At 43.1% G+C, this 16,471-nt stretch overlaps 1 protein-coding gene across 1 annotated transcript in view; it reads left to right on the plus strand.

Moving 5' to 3' along the window:
* The window catches only part of Otud4 (OTU deubiquitinase 4), a 65,687-nt gene that overhangs the window by 26,650 nt on the left and 22,566 nt on the right, over positions 1-16,471 (plus strand). Inside the window, exons 6-10 of the mRNA XM_045130756.1 lie at positions 3,188-3,269; positions 4,216-4,348; positions 5,354-5,408; positions 5,636-5,753; positions 5,851-5,915. Coding sequence (XP_044986691.1) covers positions 3,188-3,269; positions 4,216-4,348; positions 5,354-5,408; positions 5,636-5,753; positions 5,851-5,915 — 453 coding nt within the window. The remainder of the gene's footprint in view (positions 1-3,187; positions 3,270-4,215; positions 4,349-5,353; positions 5,409-5,635; positions 5,754-5,850; positions 5,916-16,471) is intronic.

Raw genomic sequence — 16,471 nt, forward strand, 5'->3', positions numbered from 1 at the left:
CTAGAGAGAGAGAATGGGGGCACCAGAGTCTCCAGCTACTGCAAATGAGCTCCAGATGTATGGGCCACCTTGTACATTTGGTTTACTTGGGTCCTGAGGAATTGATCCGGGGTCCTTTGGCTTTGCAGACAAGCATCTTAACCACTAAGCCATCTCTCTAGCTCTTCCTTCCTTTTTTGTTTGTTTTTTTCCAAGGTAGAGTCTCACTCTAGCCCAGGCTGACCTAGAATTCATTATGGAGTCCCTGGGTAGCTTCTAACTCGTGGCAATCCTTCTCCCTCTGCCTCCTGGGGGCTGGGATTAAAGGCGTGTGCTACCAAGCCCGGCCCTTTTTTTATTTTTTGATGTGGGTTGTCACTCTCTATCAGGACTCTATTTCAGGCTGGCCTGGAACTCATGGCAGTTCATCCTGAGTGCTGGAATTAAAGGCATGAGCCACACCTGCCTAAGCTGTAACTTTAAATGATAGTTGAAGTTCTTGTATATGCAGGTTATGATTTACTATTTTTTTTTAAGTTAAGGTAATCATTGTTGAGTCATACTTTTTACTGCTCTTGTCACTGTCTTAGAGGTTCTCAGAACATTTTGATGGAGAAACTGAAGGAAATTCATAGATAACTAGAATGCGTGGAGACAGGTTTTACTGTGCTGTGTTGGCTTTGATACCTGCTTTGCACCAAGAACTACTTGAACTATATACTTTTTCCAAGGGATTGCAGTAGCTCGAGCATTACTGCATTATTTGAACTTAATGTAGAAACAATGGAAAACTGTAGTGAGGCTGAGAAAGGAAAAAAGCCAGTTGATTCCTTGTAGGGGCATTTTGTTTTAGCTGCGTTGGACTCATGCAGGCCAACTTGAAGTGAGGTGTATGCCACTTGTGGGAGGAAGAAAGCAAAGGAGGAACGGATGCTATCATAAGAGCTTGGACATGTTTTTTCTTTGCTTTTTAAAAAAAAAAATTGGCCAGGCGTGGTGGCACATGCCTTTAATCCCAGCACTTGGGAGGCAGAGGTAGGAGGATGGCCGTGAGTTCGAGGCCACCCTGAGACTCCTTAGTGAATTCCAGGTCAGCCTGGGCTAGGGTGAGACCCTACCTCAAAAAAACAAAAACAAAAACAACAACAAAAAAATAACTTTTATTTATTTGTAAGCAGAGAGAGATAGGAGACCGAGAATGAGCCCACCAGAGCCTCTAGCCACTGCAAACAAACCCCAGATGCATGTGCCCGTTGTGCATTTGGCTTACGTGGGTCCTGAGGAATTGAACCTTTAGCTTCGCAGGCAGAATGCCTTAACCACTATGCCATCTCTCCATTCCCCACCCCCTGCCTTTTTTTCTCTTTTTTTGCTTGTTTTTAAAATTAATTTTTTGTTTATTTTTATTTATTTATTTGAAAGCGACAGACACAGAGAGAAGGAGGCAGAGAGAAAGAGAATGGGCACGCCAGGGCCTCGAGCCACTGCAAACGAACTCCAGACCCATGCGCCCCCTTGTGCATCTGGCTAACGTGGGTCCTGGGGAATTGAGCCTCGAACTGGGTTCCTTAGGCTTCACAGGCAAGCGCTTAACCGCTAAGCCATCTCTCCAGCCCTCTTTTTTTGCTTTTTGAGGCAGGGTTTTGCTGTAGACCAGGCTGACCTAGAATTTACTATGTAGTCTCAGGATGACCCGCAGACTCACAGCTATCCTCTTACCTCTGCCTTCTGAGTGCTGGGATTAAAGGTGTGCGCTACACCCCTAGCTGGAGCTTGGGGATTTTAAGTGACTTGGTTTTGGATCTGGCCTTTCCAACTAATTTTTGGGCCATGCCATGTTCTAAATAAAATGAGTATGACTTTTTAAAAATTTATTTATCAGTAATCAGTTCCTTAGAAAATACTTAATTTTTTTTTTTTTTTTTTAAGTTCTCTCTCCAGTCCAGGGTGTCTTAGAATTCACTGTGTAGTCTTAGGGTAGTCTTGAACTCATAGCGATTCTCCTACCTCCTACTTCTGTATACTGTGTGCTGGGATTAAAGCTAAGAAAACAGTTTTTGAGGTTTTTTTTTTTTTCTTTTTCTTTTTGGAGATGAAGTCTGGCTTTGTAGCCTAGGCTGTACTCTTGTATTCTTGGTTCTCTTGCTTCACCATCATGAGTTCTATGATTATAGGTGTGCTTGTTTTTTTTTTTTTTAACTTTTTTTTTTCTTGTTTTTTCAGGTAGGGTCTCTTTCTAGTCTCAGGATGGCCTGAAACTCATGGTGATCCACCTACCTCTGCCTCCCAAGTGCTGGGATTAGAGGCATGAGCCACCACATCAGACTGTTTTTTTTTAGGTAGTTGTGAAATCATGTTTTCCTATCCTATTTATTTTTAAAAATGTTTATACATGTATGTATGTATATACCAGTGTTCCTTGCCACTGCAAAAGAACATTAGATATATATGCCACTTTTTGTTTCTTGCTTTCCATGATTACTGGCCAATTGAACCTGGGCCAGCAGACTTTTTAGAAAGCAGTTTTCACTGCTCAGCCATCTCCCCAGTACTGATGTTTATTATTATTTTTTCAGTTTACATCTCTTCCTGTAGCCTAGACTGGCCTATACCTCTTTTGATCTTCCTGGATCAGCCTTTCCAAATGTTGGAGTTACGGTGCATGCTACCAGTTGTAGCTACCTCTGTTTGGTTTTGTTTTTATTTTTACAGTTTAGAGAGAGACTTTACTAGGTTAAAAGAAGGAATGAAGAAAAAGCACAGTGGATTTAAGAAGGCAGTAAGGGTTAAAGCCGTTTTTTTCTTTTTTTTTCCCCACGCAGGATCTCACTGTAGTCCAGGTTGACCTGGAATTAACTATGTAGTCTAGGGTAGCCTCGAACTCTCAGTAATCCTCCTACCCCTGCCTCCCAAGTGCTGGCATTAAAGGCGTGCACCACCATGCAGTTTGATTCTTACAAACATTACTGCTGGGTGTGGGGCTACATGCCTGTAATCCCACCACTTGGGAAGTAGCAGAAGAGTCAGGAGTTGAAGGTCGTCCTTACCTATATAGCAAGTGAGGCCAGTTTAGCCGACATGAGACCTTGTCTCAAAACAAACAAGCAGAAAAAAAAAAGAAAAAGGAGGAGGGGAGAAAGGAACATTATTTAGCTTTGCAATGTTATACGTATGAAGGGCTGAAGTGTGTCCTGTTTTTCCCTTTCAGGTGTTGCTGTGTTTTTCCAATGGAAATCATTATGACATTGTCTATCCCTTAAAGTATAAAGATAGTTCTGCCGTGTGTCAGTGTAAGTATCACCTGTGTCGTATGGGAAATGATGTTCCTAAGCTATATGCTCTTAAGAAGGATTTATGTACATTTTTAAAGTTAGTGTATATAGTTTAAAACAGCATTTGGTGTTTTTTTGCTTAAAGGTAGGATTTCCTAACTTTGGCACTTGGACAGGTGCCTGTATTTGTAGGTGCTTTCCTGAGCATTGCATGTTTGGTGGTTCGAACTCTAACCTCCACCCAGTGAATGCCAGCAATGCTTTTTGACCAAGACATAATTAGTTGTGTGATGTCCTAAATCCCAGCATTCCGGAGGCAGAGGTGGGAGGATCACTATGAGTTCGAGGCTACCCTGAGACTACAGAGTGAATTCCAACTCAGCCTGAGTGATCTAGAGTAAGACCCTCCCTCAGAAAACAAAAACAAGAAGATAAAAAAGTACTTCATATGTTAACTCCATGTAAGGATGCACAAAGCTTGAGCACAGTGTGTGTGGGGGATGCAGTATGTGCAGATGTGTGATTCAGTAATTTCTCAGCATATATAGCTTTTCTGTTGTCACATTTCACTAATGGGTCTGTTGCTTTATTATGTGTTTTTTAAAGTGCTAGTGTTCTAGCTGGGTATGATGGCTCATGTCTATGATCGTAGGAATTGGGAGGTAGAGGTAGGAGGATTAATGTGAGTTTGAGGACAGCCTGGGCTACAGAATAAGCTCCAGGTCAGCTGGGGCTAGAGTGAGACCCTGCCTTAAAGACAGTATTCTCAAGCATGACTTAAAACTACTCTGCACCTTCATAGAAATTCTTACTGCTTTTCAGGTAGCTTTAAGTTAAGTTGTGTTATTGATGCTGAGAGGTGTTCTTAGATGTCTGTGAAGAATTAAGCCTGAGTAGTATAGTCCTGTTTCTAAAACGTGCCTTAGTTAGTTAATGTTGAATAAAATCTCTTCATTAATTGCAGCTCTCCTTTATGAATTGCTGTATGAGAAAGTATTTAAAACTGATGTTAGTAAAATCATGATGGAACTAGAAACCTCAGAAGGAGCTGATGAAGACAACAGTGAAATATCAGACTCAGAGGATGAGAATTGCAAGTAAGAATGAATTTACAATTCTGAAGAAACTTTCTGTGTGTGCCACCACACGCTACACTGGAGCTGTTTCACATGCTGAGGTGCTGTGTGTTCTTACGACACAGCAGTGGACGTCTCTTTAAATCTAATTTCAGTAATGGGGCTGTTTTGACAAGTTGATGTCTCTGCTTGGTTAATGAGAAGTTATGCCTATATAATATTTCAGTTAAGAATTAAAGTTTATTAAAAAAAATGGGGGCTGGAGAGAGATGGCTTAGCAGCTAAGACGCTTGCCTGCAAAGCACAAGGACCCAGGTTTGATTCTCCAGGTCCCATGTAAGCCAGATGCACATGGACACATATGTCTGGAGTTCCTTTGCAGTGGCTAAAGGCCCTGGCATGCCCATTCTCTCTCTCCCTCTCTGTCTTTAATAAAAAAGTAAATAAATAAAATCCCCCCCACTTTATTTTTTTTAGGTAGGGTCTCACTCTAGCCCAGGCTGACCTGGAATTCACTATGTAATCTCAGGGTGGCCTTGAACTCAAGTGATCCTCCTACCTCTGCCTCCGGAGTGCTGCGCCTGGGATTAAAGGCATGTGCCACCACGTCTGGCTAAATAAATAAAATCCTTAAAAATAATGTATCTTTAAAAAAGGAAACAACAAAAATCAAGCTTAATCCCAGCACTTGGGAGGCAGAGGTAGGACGATTGCTGTGAGTTCGAGGCCACCCTGAGACTAGATAGTAAATTCCAGGTCATCTGGGGCTAGAGTGAAACCCTACCTTGAAAAAAAACAAATAATAATAAATTAAAATTAAAGTTTAGAGCTGGGTGTGGTGGTGCATGCCTTTAATCCCAGCACTTAGGAGGCTGAGGTAAGAGGATCACTGTGAGTTTGAAGCCAGTCTGAGACTACATATCAGCCTGGGCTAGAGCGAGTACTCTACCTTGAAAAACAAAACAAACAAAAAATATTAAAGTTTAATTACACACAAGTATATTTTTCTTTTATATTCTTTTGTAGGAGCAAAACTGCTGCTACTGATGTGAATGGATTTAAAGCTTTGTCGGGCAATGAGGTATTTCTTTTAAAGATAATTTTAATTATTTAATATATAAAAAAGTCACATGTCTTTTAGAAAATCTTTTCTGGTACGTTTTTGGTAGAGTAAATGTCATTTTTCCAGTAAGTTTATTTGTAGCTCCTTCATTTTATTCATTTGATTTTACTTTTGTACATATGTAGAACAAAAATGTTTTGAACACATTTCTTTGTTGATTAGACTTCCTGACTTTGTTTGTTTAGAACCCAAAGAACAATGGGAACTCCAGGAGCCTTCCTTTGTCTAGCAAGGTTCTTAAGTCACTCAACCCTGCAGTCTATAGAAATGTGGAGTATGAAATTTGGCTGAAGTCTAAACAAGGTGAGTTAAAATTTTATATCCTACATAAAATTGTTTTGTAGCATTTGAATATAATGAAATGAACTTTGTATTATACTGATTGTTGTTTTATTAATAGCGCAACAAAAACGTGATTATTCCATTGCTGCTGGCTTACAGTATGAAGTTGGAGATAAATGCCAAGTAAGTGATTCGTATTAAGAGGAATAGACTTCATTGTAGTCTGGCTTTTCCTGTAAGAACCATGTGAACAGCTGAGGTTTGAATGTGGTGTTAATTGAATTTCAGAATGTATTCATCCTGAATATATCTTAACAGGTTACAGGTTGTTAGCTTTTTAAATTACCTGAATGCTAAAATTTGTATATGTCTAAAACCATCACATCCAGAAATACAGCCTTTGGGATTACTTGCTTTGAAAGAGGTCACATTTGCCTATAAACTCAGCCCTATGGGAGCAGAAACAGAACTGCTGGGACAGCTGGCCAGCCTTGGGTTCACTGAGCAACTCTCTCTCAAGGAAATAACATGGAGAGAGACAGGAGGATACCCATTGTACTGCTCTGGCCTCTACATGTGTGCTGAGGGCATGTGTGTCTGAACATACACGTGTAACCCACCCTCCTTTTATGTGTAATGTACAGGACAAGAAAAAAAAGAAATGTGGTTTTAGGTAATTTAGGTGTTTTCATTGCATTTGCCAAATAATATACTGAAATTAATTTGTTTGTGTTTGTTTTGGTTTTTCGAGGTGGGGGGTCTCACTAGCCCAGGCTGACACTATGTAGTCTCAGGATGGCCTCAAACTCACACCACTCCTCCCTCTTCCCTCTGCCTCCTGAATGCTGGGATTAAAGGCGTGCACCACCATGTCCAGCTCTTGGTTTTCTTTTGAAAGGCTTCATGGAAGATTTTTGATGCATGCGTGTTTTTCTGTTGGTTTGAGGAAGTAACACCTTAGCAAGAGGTTTCCTTTTTACTTACTTATTTACTGTTTGGGTTGTTTTGAAGTAGGGTCTTGTGCTAGTCTAGGCTCACCTGGAATTAACTATGCAGTCACAGGCTGGCCTCGAACTCAAAACAGTCCTTCTGCCTCCGCCTCCTGAGTGCTGGGATTAAAAGCGTGTACCACTACACCCAGCATATTATTATTATTTTTGGTGTTTTCAAGATAGGGTCTTGCTGTAACTCTGTAGTCCTAAGATGGCCTTGGATTTATAGCAATCCTACCTCTGCCTCCTGAGTGCTGAGATTAAAGTCATGTGCCACCATGTCTGGCCCATGATACTATTACTATGTCTTTAAATATTTTATTTATTTATTTGTAAGAAGAGGGAGAGAAAAAGTATGGGTGCGGCAGGCCATCTACCCATTGCCCATTGCACATGAACTCCAGGTGCATGTGCCATTTTGTGCATCTGGCTTTAGGGGGGTACTGGGAATAGAATCTGTGTCATTAGGGTTTGCTGGCAAGTGCCTTGACCACAGAGCCAGCTCTCCAGCCTATGTTTTATTTTTTTATTTTGAGTAATCTGTGCTGGACTTGAATAACTGGTTGTTAAAGGAAAAAGTTTGAGATCAGTCATCTCGACAGGGTATTTTTAAATCTTTCTATTTTTAATTATTAAGTACATATCCTGTACGGATACATCATGTGTTGGTACCATCTTTTCCCTCCTCCTTATCTCCATTCCACAAGGGGCCCTCCTTAGTGAGGTTGCTGATATTTCTCATGGGGTTGTGGGTGATGCATTGTGGGACCAGCAGTTATTGGAGGGAGGCAGTGCCTCGGGGCATGACATCTAACCTGTGACTCTTTCAATCTTTTTACCCCTCATAATGGGGTAATTTTGCTCTCTGCATAGTAGTTAGTACCTGGAGTCCCCCTTTTATTTCGTATGTGTTTTTGTATGCATGCGTTCATGAGTGTATGGGGGGGGTGCACACATGCCATGGTGTGCATTTGGTGGTCACAGGACAACCTTAAAGTGTTTACTTCTATCAGTTGAGACAAGATCTCTGGCAGCTACTAACGTCATTTAGCTGGACCACAAGATATGGATTCTCTTGGGTGTGTTGGGATGCACCACTCTATATCTGGTTTACATGGATGCTGAGGAATCAAACTTAGGCTGGCAGACTTTGGAAGAAAGTACCTTTTTAAAAAAAATTAACTTCTATGATTATCAAAACATCCCATGGTAATGCCCTCCCTCCCCCCACCTTCCCCTTTGAAACTCCACTCTCCATCATATCCCATCCCCCTCTCAATCAGTGTCTCTTTTATTTTGATGTCATGATCTTTTCCTCCTATTAGGATGGTCTTGTGTAAGTAGTGTCAGGCACTGTGAGGTCATGGATATCAAGGCTATCTTATGTCTGGGGGGAGCAGGTTGTAAGGAGTCCTTTGGCTCTTAACATTCTTTCCGCCACCTTTTCCGCAATAGACCCTGACCCTTGGAAGATGTAATAGAAATATTTCAGTACTGAGCACTCCTGTCACTTATTTCCAGCACCATGATGCCTTCTGAGTTAGCTGCACTATTAGATATATCAATCGATCTGATGTTACATACCTTAGGGTAGGAGCTTAAGGTGCTAGATGTTGCTCTCAAGACTCTCAGAGTATATACAAAAGTGACCCTAGGTGTTGGGTTTGCCTGCTATGAGAGTATTCAAGAAGGCTGAGTGGAACAAAATACAGGCAGATTCTAAAAGTTAACTAAATAATGTACACATTCAATGAAAAACAGCACAGAGTATTTATGGAAGAGTAGGTATTATGACAACCAGATCCTCTAACAAGGTCACTGTCCCTTAGGGTGTGTGGTACTCCACACCCTTAATCCTGTCAACAAAGAGGTTAAGATTTCTGGTCTGCTGAGGGTTCCAAGTCAGCTTGTAACCAAGTGAGACCCTTCCCTAATGTACAACAGAAGAGGAAACAAAGCCACTACAAATCAAGTAGCAACAAATAACAAGCCCAAAATATAACTTGTTTGAGAATGGCAAATCTTGGGCTGGAGAGATAGCTCAGCGGTTAGGCGCTTGCCTATGAAGCCTAAGGATCCCGGTTCAAGGCTCGATTCTCCAGGACCCATGTTAGCCAGATGCACAAGGGGACACACATGTCTGGAGTTCGTTTGCAGTGGCTGGAGGCCCTGGCGCGCCCATTCTCTCTCTCTCGCTCTCTCTCTCGCTCTCTCTCTCTCTCTCGCTCTCTCTCTCGCTCTCTTTCTCTTCCTGTTTGTCACTCTCAAATTAAAAAAAATAAAATAAAGAATGGCAAATCTGACCATCCATCAGATTTAACATATAATTTATCCTGATATGGAAGGTGCAATTAGCACTAACGGTTTAGGCCTATATACCAGGCTTATTTGGCTGGTACTGACCTGGTGTAATCCCTGTTACCTTTTGGGATGATTTTGGTCTCAGTTATGCTGCACTCCTGCTTGGGTACCCCTTTGGTGCACTGTGGGTTCAAGTAGGCTGGCTGGGCTGTTGGATCGCTGTCCTGGGTGCTGTGAGCTCCCTTCCCCTGGTCTCTGGTGTTTGCGCTGGTGGTGGGGGAGGGGAGGCTGTGGATGGTGGCTCTAGTTCTCCAGCTGGTCCACGTGATCCTCTACCTCATAATCTGCTCCTCCATTGTTCGCTGCCGTTCTTCCTTCACATTTCTTGAGTTTGCAAAGAGCTCCAGTGTGAGAGTGGAAAATCCCCTCACCTGGCTTTTCCTGCAGCTCAAGCCTAGCTTGGCAGCTGTGACCCCATGGACTTGGTGCCGCTGCAGCTGGAGCTGCTTCTGCCTGCCTACGTGGGCTGTGGATGCTCTGGATCTCTCCTACTTCTCTGCTGCAGTTAGTAATTTCTTATACATCTCACGTTTTAGTAGAAGAGTGTATTTTGCTGCTGTTTTTTGGCTTTTTCTCCCCTAAGCTGCTTTGGTGTGGTTCCTACACCATCTTAAATGGCACTCCTCTTTTTTATTATTGTTGACAACTTCCATAATTATTGACACTAAACCGTGATAATTCCCTTCCCCCTCTACATGAGTCTCTTTTATGTTTATGTCATCACCTTTTCCTCCTATTGTGCTGCTCTTGTGTAGGTAGTGCCAGGCACTGCTCGGTCACAGATGTCCAGGCCAGGCCAGGCCATTTTATGTTTAGAGGAGTGCATTGTAAGGAGTCCTACTATGCCTTTGCCTCTTACATTTAGAAAGTACCTTTTTAACAACTCATCCATTTCTCTTGATGCCTTTATGTTTTTTCTTTTTTCTCTTCTCTTCTCTTCTCTTCTCTTCTCTTCTCTTCTCTTCTCTTCTCTTCTCTTCTCCTCTCCTCTCCTCTCCTCTCCTCTCCTCTCCCCTCCCCTCCCCTCCCCTCCCCTCCCCTCCCCTCCCCTCCCCTCCCCTCCCCTCCCCTCCCCTCCCCTCCCCTCCCCTCCCCTCCCCTCCCCTCCCCTCCCCTCCCCTCCCCTCCCCTCCCCTCCCCTCCCCTCCCCTCCCCTCCCCTCCCCTCCCCTCCCCTCCCCTCCCCTCCCCTCCCCTCCCCTCCCCTCCCCTCCCCTCCCCTCCCCTCCCCTCCCCTCCCCTCCCCTCCTCTATGTAGGGTCTCGCTCTTGCCCAGGCTGATCTGGAATTTACTATGTAGTCTCAGGGTGGCCTCAAATTTACTGTGACCCCTCCTACCTCTGCTTCCTGAGTGCTGGGATTAAAAGTGGGCGCCACCATGCCCGGTCACCCTCTTCTATTTTATAGAAAACTAAATCTGTTGCCTGCTATAGACTAAACTGGCTATTGACATTTAATTTTTTTCCACTGTTTTTTTTTTTTGTTTGTTTTTATTTTTTGCTTTTTTTGAGACAGGACCTGGACTCAGGTTGTATTTGAGGTTGTTGTGTAGCAGAGGCTTGCTTTGAACTCTAGATCCTCCTGTCCTCACCTCCTGAGTGATTGGGTTGCAGGTGTGCACCACCATGCCTCCCTTTTGTTTTCATTGATTCTTTCTTTTTTTTTTTTATTAACAACTCCATGATTGTAAACAATATACTATGGTAATCCACCCCCCTTTTCCCTTTGAAAGTCCATTCTCCATCATATCCCCTCTCCATCTCAGTCAGTCTCTCTTTTACTTTGATGTCATCATCTTTTTCTCCTATTATGATGGTTTTGTGTAGGTAGTGTCAGGCATTGTGAGGTCATGGATATCCAGGCCATTTTGTGTCTGGGGGAGCACATTATAAGGAGTCCTACCCTTCCTTTAGCACTTACATTCTTTCTGCCACCTCTTCCGCAGTGGACCCCTGAGCCTTGGAAGGTGAGATAGAGATATTTCAGTGCTGAGCACTCCTGTCACTTCTTTCCAGCACCATGATGCCTTCTGAGTCATCCCAAGGTCACTGCCATTTGAAAAGATTCTCTACCAAAAGTGAGAGTAGCATTAATATTTGGGTATGAACATTAAGAGAAGTGCTTATTGGGCAGTTTGATGAGTATAGTATATACATTTAGCCAGACAGCAGCACACGTTACACTACTAGAGCTCATGACTACCCGTTTTAAGTTTTCAGTATCAGGGATGTATTCCCTCCCATGGAGCGGGCCTCCAGTCCTATTAAAGGGCAGTTGGTTTCCACCATGACAGACATGCCACTCTTGTACCCATTGGCTCATTTGGCCTGGCTAGCCAAATATAAGGCTTGCAGTGTTCAATGCTGTGTATCTTCACTGGAGATTTTTCTCTCTCCCATTGAACTGCATGCATAATGAATGGCTTCATTTAGCTGGTCTACATGGAGGAGGTAATCGGCTCAGTTTCAGCAGGATTTCTCAGTGGCCTTGGAGCCCAAGTATGTGGGGTCTTCAGCAATAGGGTCTTAACCATCTATTCCTGGTGGGAAACCAAGGCCTCAGCAATGGCTTGTAATGCTTTGGGGGCATCAGAGACCTCCCTGGCTAACAACTTATTGGACAGTATCCCATCCCTGGCACTGAAAATTTTCTAGTAACAATCTATGGCTCTTGAGTGTTCCATTGTCCAAAAAGGTAGGTTTCCATATGATTTGTTTATATCCTCTTAGATTTTGATTAGCCCTCCCTCCTTTCCTTTACTCAATCTATTCCCTTGACCTCATGACTTGGGTCTTTTTACTCCCATTAATCTATTCTTATCCTTACATACATACAATACCAACCTATTAAGTACCCTCCTCCCTTCCTTTCTCTTCCCTTTCTATCTCTTTTCTAGCTTACTGACCTCTGCTACTGAGTTTTCTTCCTTCTCACACAGAAGTCCAGTTATCCTTAGCCCGGATCCACATATGAGAGAGAACATGTGGCGCTTGGCTTTCTGGGCCTGGGTTACCTCACTTAGTATAATCCTTTCCAGGTCCATCCGTCCATTCTCCTGCAAATTTCAGAACTCCATTGTATAAATGTGCCATATCTTCATTACCCACTCATCTAGGCTGGTTCCATTTCCCAGCAATTATGAATTGAGCGGCAGTAAACAAGGTTGAGCAAATATTTCTAAGGTCATGAGATGAGTCCTTAGGATATATGCCTAGGAGTGCTGTAGCTGGGTCATGCGGTCAATCTATTTTTAGCAGCATTAGGAACTTCCACACGGATTTACATAGTGGCTGGACCAGATTGCATTTCCACCAACAGTGTAGAAGGGTTCCTTTTTTTCCACATCCTCGCCAGCATTTGTGGTCATTTGTTTTCATGATGGTAGCCAATCTGACAGGAGTGAGATGGAATCTCAACATAGTTTTAATCTGCATTTCCCTGATTAGCGATGTAGAACAGTTCTTTAGATGCTTTTATATGCCATCTATATTTCTTCTTTTGAGAACTCTCTATTTAGTTCTATAGCCCATTTTTTTTAAGTTTGTTTTTGTTTTTGTTTTTCAAGGTAGGGTCTCTGGCCCAGGCTGGCCTAGAATTCATTATGTAGTGTCAGGGTGGCCTCGAACTCATGGCGATCCTCCTACCTCTGCCCCCAGAGTGCAGGGATTAAAGGCATGTGCCACCACACCTGGTTTAGGATTTTTTTATTATTATTATTAACAATTTCCATGATTATAAACAATATCCCATGGTAATGTCCTCCCCCCCCCCTTTCTCCTTTGAAACTCCATTCTCCATCATATCCCCTCTTCCTCTCAAATTAGTCTCTTTTATTTTGATGTCATGATCTTTTCCTTGTGTTATGATTGTCTTGTGTAGGTAATGTCAGGCACTGTGAGGTCCTGGATATCCAGGCCATTTTGTGTCTGGAGGATCATGGAGTTCTACCCTTCCTTTAGCACTTACATTCTTTTGCCACCTCTTCCACAGTGGATCCTGAGCCTTGGGAGGTGTGGTAGAGATATTGCAGTGCTAAGCACTCCTGTCACTTCTTTCCAGCACTATGATGCCTTCTGAGTTATCCCAGGGTCATTGCCATCTGAAAAGAGAAGGTTCTCAACCAAAAGTGGAGTAGCATTAATATATAGGTATAAACATTAAGAGAAGTGTTTATTGACCAGTTTGATGAGCATTGTATATACACATTTAGCCAGACAGCAGCAGACATTACACCCCCAGGGCCCATGACTACCTCTGTTTTAAGTTTTCAGTATCAGGGACGTGCCCCCCCCCCCAAATGGAGCGGGCCTGCAGTCCAATTAGAGGGCAGTTGGTTTCCACCATGACACATGTGCCACTATTGCACCTGTTGGCTCATTTGTCTTGGCTGGCCAATATAAAGCTTGCAGTGTCCACTGTTGAGTATCTTCACTGGTGATTTCTCTTTCTCCTATTGAATTGCATGCAGAATGGCTTCTTTTAACTGTCATCTGGTCTACATGGAGGCGATTATCATCTCAGTTCCATCGGGATTTTTCAGTGGCCTTACAGCCCAAGTATGTGGAGTCTTCAGCAATAGGGTCTTAACTATCTCTTCCTGGTGGGAAACTAAAGGTCTCGGCAATGGCCTGTAATGTTTTGGGCCATATCCCATTTTTAATTGGGTTTTTGATTTATTATTTAATTTTTTTGAGTTCTTTGTATATCCTAGATATTAATCCTCTATCATATGTATAGCTGGCAAAGATTTTTTTCCATTCTGTAGGTTGCCTCTTTGCTTGTTTGGCGAATTTGGGAGCCCCCATGTTAGGTGCATATATGTTTAGGATTGTAATGTCCTCCTGTTGGAGTGTGCCCTTAATCAATATAAAGTGACCTTCCTTATCTTTTTTGACTAACTTCGGACTAAAGTCCACCCTGTCTGATATTAGGATAGCAACCCCTGCTTGTTTTCTAGGCCCATTTGCTTGAAACACCGTCTTCCAACCTTTCACCCTAAGATAATGTCTATCCTTTGTAGAAAGGTGAGTTTCTTGAAGACAACAAATTGTAGGATCCTGCTTTTTAACCCAGTCTGCAAATCTATGTCTTTTCGTTGGGGCATTGAGACCGTTGATATTAAGAGATATTATTGAAAGGTGTGTATTTATGTTTGCCATTTGTGTGTGTGTGTGTGTGTTACTTGTTCTACCTGTGCTCTCTTCTGTTAACTGGTATTTGAGTATGGCTGGTTTTTTCTAGGTTCCTTATATGTGTGCTTTTCCTTTTGTTCAGCATGGAGGATTCTATCAAGTATTTTCTGTAGAGCTGGTTTTGTCTTCAGATATTCCTTTAACCTGCTTTTGTCATGGAATGTCTTTATTTCTCCATCTATTTGGATGGATAACTTTGCAGGATAAAGTAACCTTGGTTGACAGTTGTTATCTTTCAGAACTTGGAATATATCACTCCAGGCCCTTCTGGCTTTAAAAGTTTGTGTTGAATAATCTGCTGTAATCCTGATGGGCTTGCTTTTGTAGGTAACTTGATTTTTCTCTCTAACTGCTTTCAATATTTTTTCTTTGGTTTGTGTGTTTGGAAGTTTGAGTATAATGTGGCGAGGAGAGTTTCTTTCTGGGTTTTGTCTGGCTGGGGTTCTAAAGGCTTCCTGTATCTGTATTGGCACCTCTTTCCCAATTTGGGGAAAATTTTCCTCTATGATTTTGTTGAAGATGCCTACTATGCCTCTGGAGTGGAATTCTTCTCCTTCTACTATGCCCTGAATTCTTATATTGGATCTTTTCATAGTGTCCCGAATATCTTGAAATTCCCACTCGTACTTTTCTATAAGTTTGTCTTTCTCTTTGTTGGACTGCATTAGGTCTGCCACCTGATCTTCTAGCTTAGATATTCTGTCCTCTCCCTCATCCATCCTACTGGTGAGATTTTCTACAGAGTTTTTTATTTCATTAACTGTGTTCTTCATTGCTAATAATTCTGACTGGTTTTTCTTTATTATTTCTATTTCTCTATTTATGTCTTGTATTGCCTTCTTTATTTCATTAAATTGGTGTCCTGCCTCTTCTTTGATTCCTTTGATTTCCTCTTTGATTTCCTCTTTGATTTCTTCTTTGGTTGTATTCATGTGTTCTTTGACCTCTTTGAACATATTTATAATTATTCTTTTGAACTCTTTCTCAGGCATTTCCTCTAACTCTTTCTCACTGGAGGACATTTCTGATGCATTAATACTTTTAGGTGGATTTATATCGTCTTGCTTTTTAGTGTTTCTTGTGTTATAATGTATATATTTTTGCATCTTGGATTAAGTTAATGCTTGGATTTTCTAGCTAGCTGTGTATTCTTAGCTGTATCAATTGATTTGGTGTAAAATATTTTCAGGGTAGGACCTTAAGGTATTAGGTGTGGCTCTTAAGACTCTCAGAGTATCTACAAAGATGTTCTTAGGGGTTGAGTTTCCCTGCTATAGGAGTATTCAAGCAGGCTGAGTGGAATAATATACTGGTAGATTCTAAAATTTAGCTAAACACTGTACCCATTCCATCAACAACAGCCCCGAGTATGTATGCAAGAGTAGTTATTATAATGACCAGATCCTCTATCAACAAAGAGGTTTAGATTTCTGGTCTGTTGAGATATCCAAGTCAGCTTGTGACCAGGTGAGACCCTTCCCTGGTGCAATCCCAGTTACCTTGGGTGATTGTGGTCTCAGTCAAGTTGCTGCCTGGGTCGTCGGGCTGCTGTTCTGATTTCTGGAGCTGGGCACTTGCTTTTCCTACGGGGCAAACTGAGCCGCTGCCGCCTCTGCAGCTGTTGTAGGTGCCTCCGCCGGAGCCCCCACCACTGCTGAAGCTGCCGTTGTCGTGTCCACCGCTGCTGCTCACCCCGAAGCCGCTGCTGTCCTGGGTCCGCTGCTGCTGGGGCCACTGGTACCGGTGCTGGAGCCGCTGAAGTTGCTGCCAAATTCTGCTTCTGCTTGGGTCCCGCCGTCAGCCCAAGTTGGCGTGGCCGGGTCCCGGGCTGCTGCTGTGTTCGCTGGAGCTGGGTTCAGGCGGCAGGGGAGGGGAGGGAGCCGCGGCTGTTCTGGTTGTATCGTGTGCTTTTACCTCGCGGTCTGCTCCTCCCTCCGTTGCTCGCTGCCACTCTCCCCTCACGTTTCCCGAGTTGCGGAGAGCGCGGTGTGAGGGGAAAATCCCGCACCTGGCTTGTCCTGCGGCTCGAGTCGAGAGACCGGCGGTTTTCTGCCGCTCCGCGGTTGCGGCGGGTAGCTGAGCCGCCCCGGAGCCGCTGTTCCCGGCTGTGCAGGCTCTGGATGCTCTATAACTCTTCCACTTCTCCGCTGCCGCCTCAACTTCCTATACACCTCACTTTTTAGTAAAAGTGTGTA

The sequence above is a fragment of the Jaculus jaculus genome, chromosome 12 (genome assembly GCF_020740685.1).
Source record: "Jaculus jaculus isolate mJacJac1 chromosome 12, mJacJac1.mat.Y.cur, whole genome shotgun sequence".
NCBI lineage: Eukaryota > Metazoa > Chordata > Mammalia > Rodentia > Dipodidae > Jaculus > Jaculus jaculus.